Source organism: Cavia porcellus, unplaced genomic scaffold (assembly GCF_034190915.1).
Source record: "Cavia porcellus strain 051 isolate PalLab524CR breed Dunkin Hartley unplaced genomic scaffold, mCavPor4.1 scaffold_6, whole genome shotgun sequence".
Lineage (NCBI taxonomy): Eukaryota > Metazoa > Chordata > Mammalia > Rodentia > Caviidae > Cavia > Cavia porcellus.
The window spans coordinates 35,408,140-35,432,018 of NW_026947489.1; the positions used below are offsets into that span (position 1 = coordinate 35,408,140).

The window sequence follows — 23,879 nt, forward strand, 5'->3', positions numbered from 1 at the left end:
GAATTAATAATTCAGTCCTGAAATTCTTGCCCTCCTCCCCAGTGGGTACTTCATTGCTGTTTGTTAAAAGGCCAAATAGGAAGTACTTCTTTCTTAAATCCTCAAGTCAAATGTACTAGTGATGCTTTGCAAATCCTAGGCTCTCTGCACCTTGGCTGCCTAATCTGACCTTTGCTTTAATGGGATTTAAGTGCTAAGCAAATCTCAGCTGTGCTCTCTTCCCTCTTCTTTGGTAGATGCTGCTTTTGTCTCTTGAGTTTAGGGGAACTGTCATCTATATGGGGGATGCAGAACAGGAAGAAAGGATGGGTACAAATTTAAAATGTGGGGAAACTAGAGAAATGAATGAGGACAATGAATCTCAGAGAGGGCAAAATCAGAAGGGGAAGGTGGGGAGAAAAAGCTTTACAGAAGCAGGAAGGCTAGAATATACATTCACTGCCAGCACAGTTTCTAGAAGCAAATAAACTCATGGCAGGAAAGTTAGGCAACTGGGTTTCATGGTTAGAAATCTGCAAATCTCTGATGACCCCTTACCCCATTCTAAACTAGACCCAATTTCCTAAAAGCTTGGCCACGTTTTCATAACTGTTTTCTACCTCTCATCCCTCTCAGAATTGTTGCTTGACACTTTGTCTTAGTCACATTCCCATTTCTGGGGCACAATATCTCATACTCACAACTTAAAAGAGGAGAGGTTTGTTTTGACTCATACTTTAGATTGCACTTGGCTGGTTCCAAGGCAGAAACAGCACTGCAAAAGGATCTGGGCAGAAGAAAGCTGCTCACCATCATGGCGGCCAGGACGTAAGAGAGAAAGAGAGAGAGAGAGATGGAGACACAGACAGAGACAGAGACAGAGAGAGCAACAGAGAGAGAGAGAGAGAGAGAGAGAGAGAGAGAGAGAGAGGTACAGAGAGAAAGAGACAGAGAGAGACAAAGATTGAGACAGAGAGAGACAGAGAGACAGATACAGACATGAGACAGAGACAGAGACAGACAGAGAAACCTGGTGAGGAAACGCACCCTTCCAGGCCATGTCCCTTTAGGCCCACCCTCTGTGACCAGGCCCACCTCCTAGCAGCACATGCAGCTATAAACAAATCATTGGATTAATCCACTGATGAGTACAACACCCGCATCATCCAATCACCTTCCCAAAGCCCCACTCCCAACACGAGGCCTCTGGAGGACAGTGTAGGTCTAAACCACTATTAGATCTGCATTTTTAAAATTATGGTCATAATATATGAATGAGTCTTGCAACTAGTTAAGTAGGTTCCAAAAGCATTTGTAAAAAAATAACGAAGCATAGAGTAGAAAAAAACAGAGTATATTGTATATAACTAGGATAAATGTTTTGTGGAACTCTCTTTTAGTCCCTGTGTGTGTGTATGTGTGTGTGTGTGTGTGTGTGTGTGTGTGTGTGTAAAAGGTAAAAACTTATTTGTAGTAATAAATTTTTAGATACTCCTTAGGAAACCTTTTTATTGCAAGAATGATCAAACATGCATCAAGATGGTAAACTAGATCCCGTTATATCCTAGTTGAGTCTCCACGTTGTCTTTTATAGACAGCATAGTGTTTCACTTCTTCCAGTAGCTTACCGTCATCATTTCTCTGCTCCCCGTTTACCAAATGCAGGGCAGATTTCCAGGAGAGACGCCATCCTTCCCAGGGGTCTGAGGTGTGAATATTTAAGCTCAGTGAGGAGCCTTCCCGAAAGGTCCCGGGAAATCAGTGAGCAAAGCAAAGGCAAACTGCATGTGCAATGATCATCCTGCCTCAGTCTCCCGAGTGCTGGGATTACAGGAGTGTGCCACCCCCACAGCTAAGAGTCTGTGTTTTATACATGGATATTTAGTCGTATATATGAATGTTTACTAGAATATACCAAAATCCAAGGCACATGGATTTGAAGTACAGGCACCAGTTTCAGATTTCTAGAGAAAAGAAGAAAAAGGCACTAAGGAGGAGCATACAAACTTCCACTGTATCTGATTTTTTGTTATTTTTTTTGACATCTATTGTTGCACAGGCCCAGTGCTAAGCAGCACAGATGATACAGTGATTAGAAACAAAGTTGCTTCTCTCGGGAAACTAACAGTATGAAGGAAAGTCAGGTATTAAGTAATCGCTCATAACAACATGCATCATTAATGTGATGTACGCAAGAAAGGTGGCAGGGAGTGCCGGAGATGACAGGCAGGTAGCACTCTGGACGGCGAATTCAGTATTGCACAGCCTGCAACGGGAGCGGTATGCTTAATACGAAGGCCAAGGCGGTAGCGCTATAGAAAGGGCCAAAGAGGGGAGGCTGGAAAGCAAGATAAGGCCAGACGGCTTGGGTCTTTTAGACCCCAGGAACTGCCATGCAGTATGCTGAAAGGGCCACTGAGGGGTTTTGCTTGGTAGGCAGAGACTAATCAGAGTTGCAATTTCAGAAGGTCACCCCCAGGGCAGTGTGAGGGAAGGCTAGAGGGGCTGCAGGGCAAGAGAATTCATGCAGTAGTTTTTGCAGCCGTCTGGAGTATCTAGGACTGGGGAGGTGAGGGGAAAAGTAGGAAGCGTCAATGAAATTTATTTGAAAACACCAAGAGATTTTTAGAATTACATTCAAAAGGATTACATGGTTGACTATAAGAAATGAGAAAGATGGGTCTCAGAAGTTACACACAAGGCTTGGTCCTTATTTCATCAATACTGGCTCCATGGGCAGTGGGAGATCTTCACTGGGGAGCTACTCCTGAGACAAAACATTAAGTTGAATTAAGCAAAGGCCTTACAACACTGAAGAAACTGTGCCTCTGTGTAAGGAGATAATGTATGCCAGGCCAGTGACTGGTGCCCTCACAGAGTAAATATTCAGTAATGATCAGCCATTTCAAGCCTTTTCTTTTAAGCTTTTGAGCAATCAGTCTCATTGTCTTTCCTCCTTTTCTTTGTCCTTTATGGTTTGACCCCTTTTAACTTCAAAAACAAAGTGAGGGCCGGGGATATAGCTCAGTGGTATAAGTGCCTGCCTGCAAGCACAAGGTCCTAAGTTTGATTCTCAGTACCTAATAATAATGATGATGATGATGATGATGCAATATCATTGCTGATTCGACGCCAGCCTGGGCTACATGGTGAGTTGAAGGCCATCCTGAACTGTATAGTGAGATCCTGTCTCCAACCAGTAAGCAAACAAACAATCAAATAACCATAGACTATTGTTCTGGTGTTGAATATTTATGCAAATGGATCTGTACTCCGCATATCGTCTAACCTCTTGTTTCTACTCATTTAGTTTTAGAGATCTAGTCTTATTGATGAATGCTAGACAATTTCATTCATTTTTAATGATAAATAGTACACTGTTTTGCTTTTTTGCTTCAGTTTCCATCCCTTATTGGCTACTAAGGACTGAAGTGGTCATTTACTACTCCTCAAATTCATATTTTGAACCCTAACTTCTAGTGTAATGATATTTGGAGCTAAAATTTTGAAGGAATAATTAAGATTGCATGAAGTCATGAAGTGAAGCCCTCTCTCATTCCTCTCTCTCTCTCTCTCTCTCTCTCTCTCTCTCTCTCTCTCTCCCAGGAAGAGAGTCTACTAGGAACTGAACAGGTAGGCAATTTGGGCCTCCAAGCCTCCAGGACTATGAGAAACAAATATCTGCTTCTTAGGCCCCCAGCCTGCCTGTCTTTAGCTGGAGCACGCTAAGACATTCTGCTTCTACTGAACTGATGCTTAATTCTCAGCTGCTACTGAGTTGGCATTTTCTTTTTTCTCTCATCATCTCTTTTTTCTCTCTAATAGTCTAGAAGTTTTACATTAATTTCTGTGTGTGTGTACACATGTATGCTTGTTCTTAAGCATTTAACATACGTTAAACAACACAACATATAGTTAACACCTGTCTTAGTTATGATTGTCTTTCTTTTTTGTACTAGAGATTGAACCAGGTCCTTCACACTGAACAGTACCTCCATCTCATTTCATTTTTTCTTATTTTAGGCTGAGTCTTTGCTAAGTTGCTAATTTACTTATACTAGGTTAGAACTTGCAATCCTGCTTCAGCCTCACACAGCGCTGTGATTACAGATAGGGTTGTTTTCATCCCTGTACCACCCACATGTAGTATTTATCTCCTTACAATTTTTCAGTGACACTGTAGGAGTAGGAAATGCTTTCATTTCTTGTCTCAAAAAAAATCTTCATTTTGCCCTCTCTCTTAAATATGGTTATGTATGGAAACACAGAAAAATAACTGCAAGATAATGTTTATATCTGAGTAGTGAGACTGTTAAGAATTCTCTGTTTACTTGTGTGTCTTAATTTTTCTATGCTATTATTGGTGTAACTTTTAAAGACTAAAAAGTAAACAAAACATTGAATCCTTTATCACTTGCCCACAAAATCAATTCCAAATCCTCATATAGTCTGATCATGTTTCTGGGGAATTTTCTTCAGGTTAGTCATGGGAGGTGATGTGGTTGCCATGGTAAAGTAGCCCCTTTGGAAGTTAAGATGGAGGAGTCACAATCATTCTAGGTTCTGGTTTCAGCTGCTAGGGGGTGGGTATTTATTTACACAACTCAATGCAAATATACCTTTGAACCTGTGTTGTGTTTGACCTGAGAGTCTCCTTCCCAGGGGTGAAATGTAACGGCTTCCTTCAGGTAAGACCTGAAGTTAGAGTGTGTGAGAACTGCAGCTGACACCTGCTGTGCAGCATCACCTCATCCTCTTCTGCTTTCAAAGCAGATTTTTAATAGGAGTCCTCCTTCAATGGTATTGCAAGCAGCATCTGTTCATGAACAGAAATCTAGAGTACAGTCCGGGTCTCCTGTAAAATCACAAACTTTCAAAGGGCTACAGAGAAAAATCATATTTTTCAGGAGAGATCCCAGTCATTGACATTGACCCAAAGTCATGGTTCTAGCTGCCTGAGAGGTGGTCAGCTAGAGACATCTGAGCTCTGTTCACACAGAACTTCAGGGACTCCATTAGTCCACCTTATTATTTCCTATTTAGTAGATTTTGTTGAATTAAATTCCTGTTCTCTCTTGGATTTAAGTTTAAAATTTTTTCTGTCCCATTACATCAAGTCTTACTGATTACAGGCTCTCCAAATCATCTTTTTCTGATATTTATAATCAATAGGTTTCTTTAAAAGAGAAAACAGAAAACAAAAACAAACCATTCCTAATGTCAAAGATTATTCAGCCTGTGAACCTCAAAACTGGTCAAAAGAGACTCAACAGAATGAGATACTTTATCTTGTATGTAAAATGTGCTCAGTACAAATCTAGTTTTTCATTTAGTGATGCATTTATTGTTTTTAAGATTTCTCTATTGGAGAACACTAGTAAATGCTTCAATGTGAAGGATAACATTTGGGGATGTCTACATGCAGAGGAGAAAGCATATGCATTTACTTCCATTCTCTTCAGAAATCTCAATATGATAGTAAAGCAATTTTCAAGGGTACATAAATCCATAAGATCTCAGGAAACAGAAATTGGAAAAGCAGGTGAATAAATGTTAATTCTGAGTGCAGTCAGCTATAGAAATAGCTGAGGAAAAATCTGGTTATTTATTTTGTTGTGCTTTGATTTGCTTTGTTTTTTAGACAGTCTTGTTATATAGTCCAGGCTGACTTATTCTGAGAAAAGGAAAAGACAATGAAAAAGAATTCTTGAAAATTAAAAATTCAACCATAAAACATTTTTAAATGTGATAAAAGGAATACAAGAAAAAGTTCAGAAAAATTTCTGAGAAAGTAGAACAAATAGGTAGAACATTAAAGAAGAAATATAAAAAGATAAGATCAGGATAACCAAGATTCAACTAACAAATTCTGGGAGAAAACAACGTAACAAATGGAAGTGAAGAGTATAAGAGACAAAAATGAGGTAACAACCTTTCTGGGAACTGATGTACATAAGTTTTTTTTAACTGCAGAGACCCTCTGAGTATCTAGCCTGCTAGATGAAGCAACATCTACACTAAAGTGTACTATTGTGAAATTTCAGAATACCAAGGTCAAAGAGAAGCTTTGAAAACCTTTTAAAGGAAAAGTTGCCTTCAATATTTAAAGAATATTTTTATACTTCTCGGTTGTAACACCAGAAGCTGGAGGACAAGGGAGTAATTCTTCAAACTTCTCAAGGAGATGATTACATAACAGTAAGTTGAAGTCATGAGTAAATATGAGAGGTCTTCAAATTTTTCCTCCAATGGAATCATTCTCAGAAAGCTAACAGAGGAAGGCTTCATTAAAACAAAGGAGAACATCAAGAAAAAGTAAAACATAGAGCAGTCAATTCCACCCGTCAAGGAAGGAAGAGAATTCCCAAGATAATGATAAAGATATATCACAGAATATGAGCTGTTTACTTCTCCAATCAAGTCAGACTGTGAAAGGTATCTATGAAAATGTAATTGACCTGCAGTGGTAGGTTAAGGCAGGAGGATCACCATGAGTTCAAGACCAGGCTGGGCTACATAGTTCAGGTCAGCCTGAATTCCATAGCGAGACCCTATCTTGAAAAACCACAAAATCACTGTAATTGTTAGAGTGCAGCATATTTAAACATTTTCAGAGATGACTAACACAACAGAGGGGAATTTCAAGCTGAAGTAATGTCAAGTCCTTAGAAAGTCAAGGATATAAGCACAGGATCATTTTTATATCACAGGGAATAGAACTTTGGGTGTTAAGGAAAAAGTTATGGAACACTACACGACTAAGTTGTAAACAGTATTTATGCAGCTATATTAATATAAACCCTGTCAAATGAAAATTATACTATTGTTGTTTGAGAAAGATGGTAGACCAAAAAGGGGGAGCTGTATGGTGAGGTAGAGTGTTACAAAAGAGATGAACACAGAACCTTCCTCTTTCACCAGAGGAAGTCATAGTGCGCTGATAATCCTTTGTAGGGCCGGGCCTGTGTTGATGAGTATGCATCCTGCTTCACAGATATATGTACACATTTGTCTCATGCTTTAATGCAGCTGGACTGAATAAACATAGGCGTAAGCATTAAATTTATGTAGTGGTTTTCATCTTAGCCATTTCTCAGCCATCCAATTTAAGCAGGTCATTTAATGTCTTTAAACTTGAGGCTCATAACCTGTAAAACGAATTTTATCCAGTCCACTAACAATTATGTAGTACATCTCTATGTCCCGCGGATGTAGGTGAAGGAAACACTCCTTAATCTCAAGCTAAAGGAGGCAGGAGTCCAGGAAGCTGGTGGCCTGCATACAAGGTGCTGATGGAATACAAAGGAGAGATAGAGACCAACACATATTACGTGTATTATGTGTTAGGAATACTTTATGTAATGTACCCAGCAACTCACCTTGCAGTGGAGATAATCAGTGCTCAGAATCGGTGAGTAATTTAGCTCTACTAGTACTGCTAGAATCTATTTGAAGAGGAGAATTTATGCTTCACTCTTTTATACAACCCTGTCACACTCTTCAAAATCATGTGCCCCCTATGGGACACACACCTACACAAAGAGATCAAGGGTAGAAAAATTCCTGGGGAAGGCACTGCTAGAGGGGAGGGTGGATTAATGAATTCTGCTAGTCATGGAAAAACTTGGACACTAAACCATTGTCTTCTAGAGTATCCTATGGTTAACCTATTCATGAAACCATACTCAGAAAATATTTGAACACTTATCACATGCCATAGACTGTAACAGTTACTGAAGTTTATAAAAGCAAACACAGACGAAACGAAAAATAATTCCTGCATTAGGTAAGCTTATAGTCTACTGGTGAGAACAAATATTAAACCATAGAAAACTAAATTTAAAAGCTAGGAAGAGTAATGCACTAAAAGAGGAAAACAAGAGGGGTGGTGGAGACAGGGGCATCTTTCTACTGGGCATTTTGGATGAAGTCTGGAGGAACAAGCAGGACTTAGGAAGCAGCTGCAGGTCTGGCTTCCCAGAGAGAGGAAACGTCATACTGCATGCCCTACAGCATTAGTGCCATGATGAATTTTGGAAACAGCAATGAGTTCAGTCTAGCTAAAGCTTTAGTCTTGAGGAGCTGAAAAGATGAAACTAATTAGATAAGCAAGAACCAGTTTTTGTAAGGATGTGCAGGCTAGAGAGTTTGAATTTTTTAATTTTATATTAATGGTGAACCACAGCTATGTGGAAAACTGCCAGCTTGCAATGTCAGCGGGTCACTTTGCTTCGTGAAGGGTGCATGGGAGGGAACTAATACCCAAAGCAGGAAGGTCAGTAAGGAAGCCAATTCAGGGAAAAAAAGATAAGTGGTTTCAACCAGAGTAGTGATATAGATGAAGACATACAGATGGGTTAAAAGGCTGCACAGAGGTGCTTGGTTCCCATGCAGGTTTATTTCGTTCCCATTAAGATTTGTGCTGGTCTGGAGCTTGTGAGAACAGGGCAAGCAGGAGGCAGCAGGGAGGGAGTTTAGGGGGACAATGAGTTAAAGCCAGCTGTGGAGAAGGCAAGGGAAGGGCATTCTCGGCAAAGGAGACAGAAATGTGTGAAGAGGTATGTGACTGAAGTATAGAAACTCAGCTAGAGAAGTAGATAAGGGCCAGGTTCTAAGGAGTACTCTTCACGGGCCTAGTAAACAGTCCAATCACCTGCAGGACTAAAGAAACCACTGATGAACTGTAAATAGGCTGTCCAGAGTTCTTTACAGAGAGACAATTGCATCAGCAATGTGAAAAACAATTTTAGAAGATAAGTAAGGAGGTACTTTTGGAGGATTTGGACCACATAAACTATGAAGGGACGAGAGAGGTGGAGAGTACTTTTAGAGCTGCAGAAGAGGTAGGGAATAATGACTTGCTGGGTAGGTGAAAAAGTACTAGTGGCTGTCTAGATTTTTAGCTTGAGGAACTCAGTTGTTCTGTGTAGTCAGGGTGACATTACATATCGTATATATATTCTGATACATATTTTCACATATTTTATATATATCAGTATATATATACACCATATATAGTACATATTATATATCATATATAATGTATATTATATATATCTGGGGGAATGCTCTGAAAATGCTAAGATAGTAAGATATGAAGCAAATATGAGGTGGTGGCATTGTTGATGCTCTTATTATAATAATAGTCTTAGGAAACAGAGTTTTTCATCATTAGAGATAAAACCCAGTGCCTCGTGCATGACAGGCAAGTGCTCTATCACTGAGCTACATTTTCACCTATAGAAAGATACTCTGAATGACTATGAACCCATCCAGCAAACCTGTGCATTAATCAACAACCTGTGTGGACCCCCGCTGTAGCCCATAAATACACACACACACACACACACCTGTTTAAATAACCACTATACTTCAAACCAGGGACTCTGCACCTAGAAAATCACTGCACAAATTACAGCCTGCTTTCACTGTATAGAAATTTTTAGGAATCTGCCCCCTGCTTATTGTGTTTTGCTCTGGAGTTGGTGCAAATATTTATAAATATTCTCTGTAGTGGCAAACTCCTTCTTTGAAGGGGAATTTGATTTTGTTCTGTTTTTTGTCTTTTTCCTTTTAATTGGTATCAGGGATCGAACTCATGACTGCCTGCTTGCAAGGCAGGTGCTTATGCCGCTGAGCTAAATCTCCAGCCCTGGGAATTGATTTTGTAAATAGCCAGAAGTCAGTGGTGACAATGGAGAACACAAAGAAACCTTCTAACATAATTTGGAGACAAGAAGGTACCTCGTGGCTCTCAGTTCACAGTTGCCAAGAAACTACATGATGCAGATTTAAATAATGTTCCTCTCTCTTTTAAATTTAGATTTAATATGTATTTTCAGAGCCCACTAATGAAAATAAGTTGAGTAATCAAGCTGACTTATACAATATGTAGTAAAAAAAAAAAAAAAAAAAAGCCAAGTGGCTTTTCCAGTAATGAGGATTTTCTTACATAGTAACAAAGAGCGCTAAAGACAATTCTAAAAGAGAAGCTTCAGAAATAGTTTGAGTTATAGCAGCAAATGTGGAGCAAATTTATATTTTCCTAAGGATATAAATTTAATTTTGTTCTGTTCAGGATTTATGCATTAACAGCAGGGTTGGTTTTCTTTGTCCTATGTGGAGTTACACCATCTTTAAATAACAAATGACTGAAGTCTCAAGAAATTGCTCAATATTAATGTCTCCACACCCTCCTCTTCATATAAAGAACTTCACCCTCATTGGGTTTTGACTCTAGCCTCTGATGAACCTTGAAACTGAGGCAAAGTCTGTGTTTCTGATGCAAAAAGATAGAAAGTGTAAGCAAGAGAAAGTGCATAGCCTCTAGCTGAAGGGCCACTCTTAGTGTTTTTCTGAAATTATTAAATACCAGAGGCCTGTCTTGCACAATTTGTTTATTGAGCCAGAGACAATAAGTTGAATGTGGCATCACAATTAGTACTTTCTCTTTTAGATGCAGGCAACTGTGGCATTATTTATGTTGACCATTATAATCAGGGTCTATTTGTTTCCTAAATAATTAAAGAAATTAAATTTGGATGGTTACGGAGAAGTCATCCAAGTCATTTACCTGGTGCAGATGCTTAACTTAGAAGTGTTTCTTTGGTGTAGACTCGCTCCTCCAGGGCAGGAAATGCAGTGCATGGGGACGGCCCTTGAATAAAACAGATCAGCAGTGGTAGTGACTTCGCTTCTTTCCTTGAATCTGTTCCTACCTCTCTTCTCCAATGTAATCTCACTTTAATGCAGATAGACTCTGCTTTAGGAAACAGACCTAATCCTGTTGCTCTCCTCTTACAGGCCTTCAAACGCTGCAGAGGATTCTTAAGAAAAATGTCTACAAGGCCTTCAATCCCTTCCTGCCTCCCCAGATTTGCCTCAAACCTCTGCCCTGTACTGTGCCATGAAGATCATGCAATCAGTGCAATTATTTGAATGTGAGCTCTTTCCCCTCCTAAGGCCTGTTCACTGTTGTTCCTCCAGCTCTGAATGCCCTCTTCTATCCTTTCACTCAGTTCATTCTTATTCTTCCTTTCTTCTCTTAGCTATAGAATGCCTTTCACCTACTGACCTTTCTCCACAGGGGAGGTCAGCGCCCCTCCCTCCCATATATACCCAGGCTGGCTTAACTCAGAGCTATCTATTCACAGCAATTTATCAGCTTTAAAACTACAAGTAAGTATTTAGATTATTTGATTCATTAATGCTTGATTAAATAGTATACATTTCTTCTACCAGGTTTTAGGCTCCCTGAAATCAGGGGCAATGCTGTTTTCCTTGCTGCTGTGTTCCCCTGGTATGTAGCAGGCAATGCATAAATTTCACTGAGCTAAGGGGTGAATGAGAAGGGCAAGTACACATATGTGCAAAGATCAAATACTGATGCGTTGGAAGAATACGGTTGTAGCAATGCATGTAGGCGCACCACGGACATTCATGGACATACGTCAATTTTCAAATGCAAGTAAAGGGATAAGAGCAAACGTGATTAGATGAAAATTCCATGCTATTCATCCATTTATCCATCCTGTGTTCAGTTTATTCATTCAAATGTCAAAACATGGAAAGTTTCTCATTAAACTTTTCATTAGGAAGAGAATTATTTTGGCAGCAACAAGAAGGATTATGGTAAGGACCGAGTCTCCTCTCCACAGTGTTGTCTACTCCACCAGCAATGCTACAGTAACAAAGTCAAGGCATGTGCCTTTCTCGTCATCTGCCCTTTTGCAGACACGAAGGCTAGAGCAATTAGACAAAAATATGACTAGCTCAGCTCTTAAATGATCTCTGTCATACACCAATTGTCACACTTTGATCACTAGTACCAACTATGTGATGAGCATTTTAAGTCTACTGACAAGTGTCTGACATAAGAAATTCCATGCTTTTGATAGAAATATCTGCCTTGTAAATATAGGTCAATAATAAAATTTAATTACAAAATTTGATTATAAAGTGTTTAATTTGTAGTCTTACCTTAATGAAAGACCATCTTACCTCTGCAGCAAGTAGAATAACTTAGTTATTGACATCATGACAGAAACAGCGATGCTGGAGAAGAAAATACATGGGCTGTTCTTGTGCTCTGAATAAAAGATATAATCGGATGCAATCATTTCATTAATACACACATGGCCCTGGAATGGGAATAACACAGAGGACCAGATGGCCAAGAGTGGACTGAGATGAAATGAGATGGGTGTTTGCAGTTTAGCAACTAACTACTTAGCCTGTACGGATTATATTAAGTACTTACCGAACCAAATGAACACATTTTCAGAATGAAATTCTGGCTTTGTATCCAGAATCATCATTCCCATCGTGAGGGAGAAACCTGTTTTATCGGAGTCCCGCAGGGCTGCTGTGCATAAGTAGTTAATGGTACACATTCATCACACTAGTGCTCAAACTTGTCTCCATATTGGAATCACCTGGAGGGTTTTTCATCTAAAGAAAAAGAAACTAACATATAGGTCTTACTTCCAAAGATGCCGATTTAATTGATTTGGGGTACATCTTAGGCACTGGAATTTTTCAGAGCTCCCCAGGCGACTGTAAGGTGCACTTCTATGATTCCTGTATTTCCACAAGTAGGGCCACTTTATAGACCAATAAAAGAAACAAGAGCTTGTATGACACCATTTTAGGAAGGCTTAGAGCATCTCTTGCCCCCAAATAGCTATTCATTTCTTTAAGTATAGTGTTTTGAAAACTATTTAAAAAATTTCACTCCTTTGGATATGGAAGCTTTACAATTTAAATGAGGATAATTCCTCTGAGAAGTATAACACATTAAGTGGTTATCAATCATTAATACCCTGGTGCAGGCTCCTTTATCAGATTACTTTCCTTTATGAAGGTTTAGTAAGGGCCATGGTGTGGGAAAGGTCAAAAGGCTCAAAGATCAATGGGCTATGGATTCACTGTGAGTTCTGGTTGTGAAAGATAAGACCAAGGACAATCTATAGTCAAGCTTACAAGATGGGTGTATACCAAAAAGATAAACTTGATACTGTCTCCTGAAGTTTAGAGAAATGGATGCAGATCAAATGCATGTCTGGCCTTTGACAAGCACTTGGCTGACAATATGGTGACAAGTGAGAGGTATCATTTTTCCATCTCTGCCCTAGGTGTAAACACAAGAGAATCTCCGAACCAGGCTTGATGTTGGTACCTGAGAGCGAGCGCAAGTCAAGTGGGTTCTGCTGGGTGATGCCAGAGCCCTTGGAGTCTTAGCAAAAAACAGAAACTGGCTGGATTTCTGGAGGTCAAGACACCACACAACCACATATGATATGCACCCATCATACCACCTAGAATCAGGAGAGCAAGGAAGGCCTTGATAAGATGCTGCAGATCCTTCTCAGAGAAGTTTCCTTTGGGAACACACACCAATTCCATATTATAATCTTGGCTTTTGACAGGAGCACTAGGAAGAATCTAACTCTCAGTTTTAGCTTTCAGCAGCACACTCTAATGTGGAAGAAGTGTGGGGACTGGAATGTATTCGCCAAGCTTAACGTTTTGTCGAGGGCAGGTCCTACCCACACACGTTTCCCCTGCAATTTCCTCATCTCTTTTATACAGACTGGAAGCACACTCAGCAGGGAACTCAGCTAAATCCTGCATGGCTGGGTCTCTGGCTGGACAGCAACAAAGACAGCATGAAGAGGTGGGTGGTGAGACCCAGGCAGGCTCTTGTGCGCTACAGCTGAATGACTTTTGAATAGAATTGGCTTAAAAGAAATCTCTTCCTGCAAGTCTAATGACCGCGCCCCCCCCCCAAGCCCTCAATGTGAATGGGAATCACGACTTGACATAAATGGGAAAGAGTCTGTGTCAGCAAGGCTGATTTGATTCTTAATGGGGTGTTAATTTTATTTGCTGTGATTTTACACATCTGCTCTGGCCACAATACCATATTATGTTAATCTCCGTGACATTACTACACAAAGGTATATTTTCTGAAAACAAAGTATGTAAAGGATTTATACTTTTTCTAAGGAATAAATATCGTTTTATTCAAAGGTGGAAGATATGAGATTTCCCCATCATTTGGGTACACAGTCTTTTGGAGATATTATCCAGTTTGGCAACTGGGTCTACTAGTTACAGAATAGTTTTGAAGGTAACAAGTTCCGGTCAGTCCTACTTCACAAGGCAAATCACAGTGTTGAAGACTCCTTAATACTGGCAGTCATTACATTCCCTGTGGAGACACACTTTACATACATTTTGTCTAAACAACAAAACCAACCATGTTTCCCTAAACATTTGAGCTGAGGTTTAAATATAGGATAAGAAACACACACACACACACACACACACACACACACACACACACAATTACTTTGTAGGACAAAAGTAGATTTCATCTGTTGTTGGTGTTTAGTCTCACAAGACAGGTTGAGTTTGCCCCTTTGCAAGACTATGTGATGACTTCATTAGTAAACAGATGTATGAAGGCCACTGGAGAAGACAGAGCTTGATTAGTCCTCGCTGTTTGTGAATGACATGTTGGGGACTTGAACACAGAGACCAATCTCAGATAGGATGCTGTCCCTCCCAGCCACACAAATCCCAGGAGACTACAGAGCTGGTGCTTCCCAGGGGAGATGTATGCAGGGCTGTGATCAGCTCTCTGAGGCCACTCACTACTGTGGCAGCCTAGGCTTCACGAGCTCAGCAACATTTGCTGGGCTACTTTAGCAGGTGTTAAGACAACAGTGATGGAGAGAAACTGACAATGAGAATGGAGCCGGCAGTTAGCAAGGACACCTCCCACTGAGGGGTCCAAGTTGCCCTTAGGCTGCTAGAGACTTTTAGTCGACTAAAAGACCTCCTTTTTCCTCCCTGACTTGTATGCCTCTTGGTATCAGGAGGTGAGCTGGGACTGACATCTACTTAGGAAACATGTAGTTCTCCCAAGTTGAGAGGAATAGACAGACAGCATAGCTATTCACAACGGTTGATTTCCACGATGCTAAAGATACTATAGAAAACACCATGATAGATGAGGTATGTCTTCTCTTCTCCAATAATTTATGGTTCAGTATAGTAGAGTACATTAACCTTGATTCTTACAGCATGTACAATTTCCAATGAAATTTCACTTACCAAATATTTGAGGTAGTAAAGCTAAAGGTTCACCTTGGAACCTATGGTTAAGAAAAGAGTGTGATTATAGGCATGTAAAAAGAAAAATCAAATCTAGATACACACGTAGTAAATGGGATTATTCTTCAAAAATACATTCCACCCTTGAATTAAAATATTCAGCAGTGCCCTTTGCTATATGATTTTATAATTTTTCCTGTTAGAGGTGAAGAATAGTTTACTGCCCAGTGAAAGAATATTACTACTAACACATGGATTTGCAAGGTTGACAGACTAGGAATTATTTTTTTTTTTAGTTGCTTTCAAGTGACAATGTCCCCATGATCCAAGTCACATTTATTCCTTTTTCTATCCTCAAAGCTTATATTCTTCAGCCTTTTGAATTGTTTTAATCTTTTTCTCAAGAACCATATATCCTTCATAACTTTTCTTTTTGTTGCATGTATGACTTTAGGCAAGTCACCTAAACTTTGGGTCAGTTTTTACACCTATTTAAAAAAGGAGGTGGTGTTTATTGATTTCTGGGATTCACTCCTGCCCTAGTACTCATGGACATACTATACATTCTTAATATTTTGTTGTTTTTAGAGCCAGTGATGAGAACTTATTAACAATATAGGTACTTAAAATTCACTTGCATAGATTTTAATTTAGCACATTTGAAATGGAAAGTCCATGACAGTGTTTTTAATGAATGTACCAAGATGGTCTAATGAACACTGAAGTTTATTTCATAGCTATGAGTTTCATTGTTATTCATCCAAACTCTATTTTAATATCGCAGAATGAGTTTTAAGTAAGTAAACACGAAGGGAAAGAACGTCTGTACTGACTTAATGGAGAAAGCCAACTGGACAATAAGATGCCAGTTTTCCCCCATTTTTGTACCCCTTCCCTGCCCGAAAGGAAGACAGAATACCTGTCTTCACCCTAACGTTCTATTTATGCCTCACATCTTTCTCCATTTTTAGTGAACTCATATTCATCCAGCTGGAAAGCTGCTTTCTCTGGGTGAGGAAATCAGCACTAGGAGAAGACCTTGGTGATTCTTCTGGTGTGAGAGCTTGGGTTGTGCCTTTAAAATCTATTTGTGTAGAAGTGCTTTGAGAATAAACTTGAGCCCATAACCCTCACTGTTCCATTCAGACCCCAATTCACTAGCTACCCAAGCACCTTGGGCATTCTACAGTTTAAAGTTCATTGTGGTGTGGCCTTATGTGATACACATATGTTCTATGATGCCCATGTGTAATTAAAGCAGCATTATATGCCTAAGACAAGTTAGCACGGTTGTATTTTTAAAAAGACAACTTCTTAGCCCACCATGCTTTTGGAACACTTACATGAAATACTTCCAACTCTAGTGTCTCCTAATATCGACCCCAGAGCTAATTAGTGACTTGGTGTGATCGTTTCAATTTTCCAGCGACCAGTTAAAGAGTTGTTGTAAACACAGCTGACAACAATATGTAAAAATAAAAACAGAAACCAAGATCGCTCCTTGAGAGAAGAAAGTCAACGTTGAACAAGGAAGGCCGTGGGGTGCGTGTGCGTGCTGGAGTGCCATTGCTAGCAGAATAAGGGGTCTCTTTAAATTCAGATTAGACCAGGTTGACCTGAAGCTCACTCCCCATCCCATTAGTAAAATAAAAATAGAAGCAGCAGGGCATCTGGGTTTGTGCTGGGGAGGTAAGATCTTTAACCAGGGGCACCTTATTGCTAGGCGCCTCCGCTGTAACGGACTTGCATCCAGCCCTGATCCTCAGAGGAGGCTTCACACCTGCATTTACACTTCAGCCTAAAGGACTCTTATCAGGCCTTTCTCGGCATAGCCCTGGAACCTCGGAGCTCAAACACGGCATCCTCAGTCTCAGCCCCGCTGCCTTCTCCCCCGAGATTTACAAAGCGACCTCCCCCTAGCAGCATCTCCATCCAGAATAAAGATTTTAGTTGTCTCCCCAAAGGCAAAAGCGAACGGGGAGGGATGCACGGCGAGAAGAACCACTGCCTCCTCGCTCCCCTCCCCACTCACCCGTGCGTCTCTTCCGGGGTCCCCTTCCTCCTGCGGGGGGCTGGCAGTCAGGTGAGGTTACCTGGGCGCCTCGGGAAGCCCCAAGGGGCGCTGCAGTCCTTCCTTTCCGAGTCGCCCCAGCCCTGGCCAGGCCCCAGGACTCCGGCCCTCTCCCCCCGCGCGCGTCCCCGACCCCTCGGGCTCCGACGCGCGGCGACAGCAGCCGACCTGGCGTGACGCAGGCGGAGACTACTTAAGGGCGGATTAGAGGCGGCGGCCGCGGATTCCCCAGCCCGGCAGCCAGCTCCGCGCGCTCCGGGCCTCGCAGAGGCAGCGCGCGAGCGAGCGCCAGGGGCCCGCGACGTGGCAGGCGCCGGTGGCCGCCGGACCCTCAGCCGCAGCCCGCTCCTCCGGCGGGCGCGGTGCCTGCAGACCCCGGCTGGGGCCCTGCCCCGCCCCCGGCCCGGCAACTGCCGCGGGATCAGCCCCGATTCCCGGACGGCGGGCGCCGGAGGCTCGTGCTGCTTCCCGGAACGCGCCCACTGCCCATCAGTCCGGACGCGTGGGCTTTCTCTCCTCATTTCTTTCAAGTACAATAAAAGGGAGGGGGGAATCGTGGATTTTTTTTTAAAATTCGTTTGCTTCTTTCATTGGGGTGCAATTCGCTCCCCGCCGGGAGGTGCGGCCCGGGGAGGGGCCAGGAGCGGGAACGTGCCCGGTGCTGCCCAGCCTTTGTCTGCTGCCTCCGGATGCACAGCGATGGGGGAATGGACCATCCTGGAGAGGCTGCTGGAGGCCGCGGTGCAGCAGCACTCCACTATGATCGGGAGGTAAGGGCGCCCCCCGGCCGCAGCGGGCCCGTCGGACGGCCCTCGGGAGTGCTTTCTCCCAGCCACAGCAACCCCGGCCCCCGCCCGTCCTCGCCTCCTCCCCGCCGTCTGGGGTCTGTGCACCTGTGTTCCTGGCGTTGAGGGATCACCCCACGCCCCCTCCTCCTGCTACTCCCGACTAGCCTCCCCATCCTCCCCTAGGAAGCACCGCTGGGGAGGGGGCAGTCACTCTTCCCACATCAAAGAGGAGTTGTTGGTTCTGTCCCGGTCCCCCTTCCCCAGCCAGAGCCAATCTCCATCCGGTTCCCTAAATAGAATCCATAAAGAAGGCAGCATTGCATTTGGACGGAAAAGGGCAAATGGGGAGATGGATTTGCTCTTCAGAGCAGATGCGTCTTTTCTCAAGAAATATTTATTCCACTAAACTGATTTGTTAAACTGATGGTGTCAGAAGTGCACACATCCAGTTGGCATTTTTGTGAGCCCATATATGTGTATCTATTTATCTGCATATATATGTATTCATGCACACATATGAGTTTATATTCATAGTTATCTGTTTTTGCAAAGCATTAAGTTCAATATAACATTGAGAATAGAACAAATATACACATAGAATAGTTCCAAACGCGCCCTGTGTCTAGACCTTGAAGTATGTACTATTTGCACAAGTATTCTGTGTGACTTTGCCATATCCAGAGGAGAGACACGTTAAGTAACTCTATACGTGACACATAGAGAGTGAAACTCATATGTTGGAAATAGATCATGACCAGAGTATGTAGAATCATATACGTGGGGTTCCCCTGTAATATGAAGTGTGCTCAGTCTGTCTGCACCCAGCAGAAAAAAGACAGAAATATTTCTCAGGTTTGCAGTTCAGAACCACGTCGTGGTGGACAGCTCCACAGCCAGCGGACTGGCAGTCGTCAGGACAGGCAAGGAAAGAACAGGGCTTTCCCATCGGTGGTACATCCCATGAGAACCTCTTTCCTTCCCTCCCTCTTCCTCTGCTCAGGATCCTGTTGACCGTGGTGGTGATCTTCCGGATCCTCATTGTGGCCATTGTTGGGGAGACGGTGTATGATGATGAGCAGACCATGTTTGTGTGCAACACGCTGCAGCCCGGCTGTAACCAGGCCTGCTATGACCGCGCCTTCCCCATCTCTCACATACGTTACTGGGTCTTCCAGATCATAATGGTGTGCACTCCCAGTCTCTGCTTCATCACCTACTCTGTGCACCAGTCCGCCAAGCAGCGAGAACGCCGATACTCCACGGTCTTCCTAGCTCTGGACAGAGACGCCCCTGAGTCTATGGGGGGTCCTGGAGGAACTGGGGGTGGTGGTAGTGGTGGAGGCAAAAGAGAAGATAAGAAGTTGCAAAATGCCATTGTCAATGGAGTGCTGCAGAACACAGAGAACACCAGCAAGGAGACAGAGCCAGATTGTTTAGAAGTTAAGGAGCTGACTCCACACCCCTCGGGTCTGCGTACTGCAGCGAGGTCTAAACTCCGAAGACAGGAAGGCATCTCCCGATTCTACATCATCCAAGTGGTATTCCGAAATGCCCTGGAGATTGGGTTTCTGGTCGGCCAATACTTTCTCTATGGCTTCAGTGTCCCGGGGTTGTATGAGTGTAACCGATACCCTTGCATCAAAGAGGTGGAGTGCTATGTGTCGCGGCCCACTGAGAAGACTGTCTTCCTGGTGTTCATGTTTGCTGTGAGTGGCATCTGTGTTGTGCTCAACCTGGCTGAACTCAACCACTTAGGGTGGCGCAAGATCAAACTGGCTGTTCGAGGGGCCCAGGCCAAAAGGAAGTCAGTCTATGAGATCCGGAACAAGGACCTGCCACGTGTCAGTGTTCCCAATTTTGGCAGGACTCAGTCCAGTGATTCTGCCTATGTGTGAAAAGGCAGGTTTCAGGATGGCCTATGGGGTGACAAGAAGCCCCGGGGCAAATGGACTGCTCAAATGTGGATAAATCAGCCCTCATCCATGCAATTAAGAGGTAGGATAAGGTTGGTTAAGAGAAGATCTTGCATCAGTAGAAGAAAAGAGAAAAGACCTTGCATCAATTATACCACTGGCTTCACAGAAGCAGTTGTGTAGAGAGATGAGATGGACGAGTAGAACTTTTTCTTTGGGCTCCCCTTTTTTATAGCCCAGATTCTGCTAATAGTGGACTTGCACAGCTACCAAGCAAGATTTAGCTCTGCTGAGCTCTGTGTTCTGGTAAATGGCATGAGTCAAATACTTCATTGATACAAATTTTGTGACCTATTTCAAAACATCCCTTTATCCTGGGCTGCAGGACTAATATCCTTGAGGATCCTCCATGTATCTCCCCCATCAGCATGCTCCTTTTCCTCAATGCAGGATAGCATGCCAGCTTTTTTCTGAACCTGGCCTTACATTAGACCTAATATGGTTTATCTGCAAGCTAGAGGGAATTATATGGGGTGCTTTCTGGAGACTGGCCATGGCAGAGGTTTGCACTAGAGCCCCATCAGACTGGCTCTTAGTCATTATGAAAACCTTAGGAATGTCTCAATATTTCCAGTTTTCTAACTCAAATTACACTGGTGCTGTTTATTATGGGAGGGGAAGGGCGGGGGGAGGGAACTGCAATATTCAACTATAAAACTTCTGTGAGATGGTTGGTGCACTGTTAGGCATGTGTTTATGAGCTTTGGAGTATTTCTGCCTTCCAGTTTGTGGACTTTGGACATCATTAAATTTTCTTCTTTTTTTGTTAGTAATTAAGGTGTTTACCCAAGCCACAGAATTTCTAATTGGTGTATCTTACTCATTTTCTTATATGGTTTTGTTGTGCATCACAGCTGCACATTTTGCCATGATTTGAATTTACCTGTGTGCTCACACCAGAGACCTTAAATCAGCCCATGTCAACCCCAATTTATTGTTTTATGAGTTAGTTCTGAAACACATGTATGCATACACACAAATTACTGATTTAAAAACTTGGAACTAAACACCATTGGCTAACACGTGTTTACGGATGTTTGAGACATATACCAAAGGTTCAAAAACCTATTGCTTTGGATTGTGAATATGTTTCCTTCTCTTTGCTCTTATTTATTTAAGTGCCATATTATTCCTTTAATATCCACTGTGTATTTAGCTAACGCATTGGCCAAGAGTAATATTTGGATAATGTGCTTTTATGAAGCCCTCTGTTTCCTTTGAATTACCATTATCATTTTGATTTACATATGGATATGGTGTAATATACAATGGATAATTTATTTAAAATAAAGTTTTTGCCTTTTTTGTAAAAAGGGATGTTTGCATTTTTCTATTTTTATCAGAGTTCTGTTTATTTTAATAAGCATTCAAAAATGTTACAGCAGCAGAACATTGGAGGCAGGAAGTGAGCTGCAGATGAAAAACATTTGAGGGACAAACAATAAATGGTGAGAATGGAGGGATGAGGTATCCAGATAATGATATTTACTTTTTTCTACTTTAGTTTAATATTTCTCTGCATATTTTTTGTAATACAAAAGTCAATACTGTATAATAGTAGCTCATTCTTGGAATGGAATTTGTTCTCCCTTCTCACCATGTTTTCTTCTGCCATGTGTTGTTATCTTGGCAGACATACTATTCTCCCCATAATATCTTCAGAGTTTTGTGTTCTACTAACACTGTCCAGTAGGATTTTCTGCAGTAATGAAAATTTCTTCTATTCAAGCTATCCAATATGACAGAAACTAGTTGCATATGATACCTGAAGTCTTGAAATGTGGCTAATGCCACCAAAGTACTAAATTTCTCATTTTATTTAATTATAATTAATTTGAACATTCATGTGTGACTACAGATGTAGTGTATTATAAAGCATAGTTCTAGACTTTTAATCAGTTCATCAAAGGGATGCACTTTGTTATATGGCATTCAGCCTTTTTTAGCTACACCATTTTTGGCCTACAAATGATCTCATTAATTCAGGAGCTGATGCTTTTTAAGTTATGAGTACCATTCACCTCCTCATTCCAAAGAGGTTTGGACATCATGGTTTGAACTTGGTTTGAACATCATGAAGCAACGTGAAATTTCCTGGATGACTTTTTTCAAAGCACAATTGTTGCACCTTTAACTATGACATCTTAGATGCCAGTTTTAGAATGAAATTTATTTATTTTGATCTATAGATTTTAGTATAAATAAGCAGTTGAAGATGATTATTCTTGAGTAAAGAAACAGATCCACCTCCATTTTATGTTTGGTAAGCTAAAAATGTTTCAAGACACCTCCTAGAGATGAAGCAAGGGTGTCACTTGAGCTCTCTCAGCATATGCTTGGGTGTGAAAGAAATAAGAGTCTGTGTGGAAAACAAGGTCTGTTGTATTTATGCCTTGATATAGGATTAAAATAATAGTATTTCCTCATAGGAATGCATCACATATCAGTGGGGCCGACTATTTCAGTTGTTTAATGTTTCTAAACACCTGAAAATGGCAAGACTGTTATTTCCCTTGTCAGTCATATGGAAGGGCACATACTTCCCTTAGTGTGCACCATCATCCCTCAGAATGTCTTTTGCTTTCTATCAAAGGAAGAAAATATTCTGATTTGATTGTTCAAATAGCTGTGGAATGGGTGTGACTTTAATCTGTACTCTGTGGAAGAATGACATGGATAGAAGAGCTTTTTGGTAAACCGCAAGTCCTTTAGGCCTTTGCGTCTCTCTCTCTCTCTCTCTCTCTCTCTTTCTCTCTCTCTCTCTCTATCTCTCTCTGCCTCTCTCTGTTTTGATGGGAGGAAGTGAAAGAACTGAGCTTAAATATTTGGGGGAATATCTTATTTGTTTGTTTTTAGTGGTGTTGGGGAGAAAACCCAGGCAAGAGCTCTACCACTGAGCCACACCCCCAGCGCTGTTTGGGGAATATCTTGAAAGAACTCTAGTTGAAAAATATGCAGAATATTTAATCTCTAAGACCTCACATTTTTAAAGTTTTAAAAAAATATGAGGCATAGCAACTACACATTATAACCTCCCTGGACAGAGGAAAATGACTGGATTTAAAATTGAAGGTGTGCTTATTTTTACATGCACTGGAGGGAACACGATCTCTCTTTTTAAATGTCCACTTTTGTGTTTACACCGTTTCTTCTATAGTGAATGCCTACTCCACTAACTCTCTTGACTAGGATTGTTCCTCCTCTACCCACTAAAACCCGGTTTGCCTGTCCCCACAATTGCCAAACTCTCTCCAGGATGGCTCAGTGTACTGCCCAGAGCCTTCAGAAAACTCACTCTGCCTCCTCTTGGGACATGAAGATGAGATATTCCTGGATCAGGATGTAGTTCCTTGCAGGCAGAAATGATGTATTATCCACTCATTTATGACAATTTCTGTCACTGTCTTACTTGCTTCCAAAGAAATGGGTGCCTCAGACTCCCAACTGAGAACAGTCTTTCAGACTCAGGATGTGTGAAAGGTGAACATGTCCTGTGAGGACACGGAGGCAAATATTTTATTGTACAGTTGGTGGAAACAAAAGATCTAACATCAAGATAGTGCATTTCTTGAACTCACTAAAATGGTATAAGCACCGTCTTGGAAAACTGGAGCACATAAGAAGCAATATTTAGATTTGTCTTATCTTGCACTTAATTATGTAAATTATTTTACTGAAACTGCTATAACAAAATGCTATAGATAAGCAGTTTAAACTACAGAAATTCATTTTCTTGTGTTCTGGAGGCTGGAAATTCAAGTTAGAGGTGCTGAAAAGGTTCATTTTCTCCTTTTTTCTTTGTTTACAAATTTCTGCCTTCTCGATGTGTCTTCGTGTGTTTTTTTCTTGCATGTCTGTGTGCATTCCTGATGTCATTTAGTGTGTCCAAATTTCCAAATACCAGTCAGGTTTATTAGAGCTTATTCTTTTAACTTAATCACTTAATTT

The 23,879-nt window shown here is 41.5% G+C and overlaps 1 protein-coding gene across 1 annotated transcript; it reads left to right on the forward strand.

The window, feature by feature from the left end:
* The first annotated feature begins 17,771 nt into the window (after positions 1-17,771).
* Gjd2 (gap junction protein delta 2) lies at positions 17,772-21,244 on the forward strand. The gene is made up of 2 exons (XM_003475663.5): positions 17,772-17,940; positions 18,959-21,244. Exons 1-2 carry the CDS (start codon positions 17,870-17,872, stop codon positions 19,851-19,853), a joined length of 966 nt encoding a protein of 321 aa, XP_003475711.1. The 5' UTR covers positions 17,772-17,869; the 3' UTR covers positions 19,854-21,244.
* Positions 21,245-23,879: the final 2,635 nt, after the last annotated feature.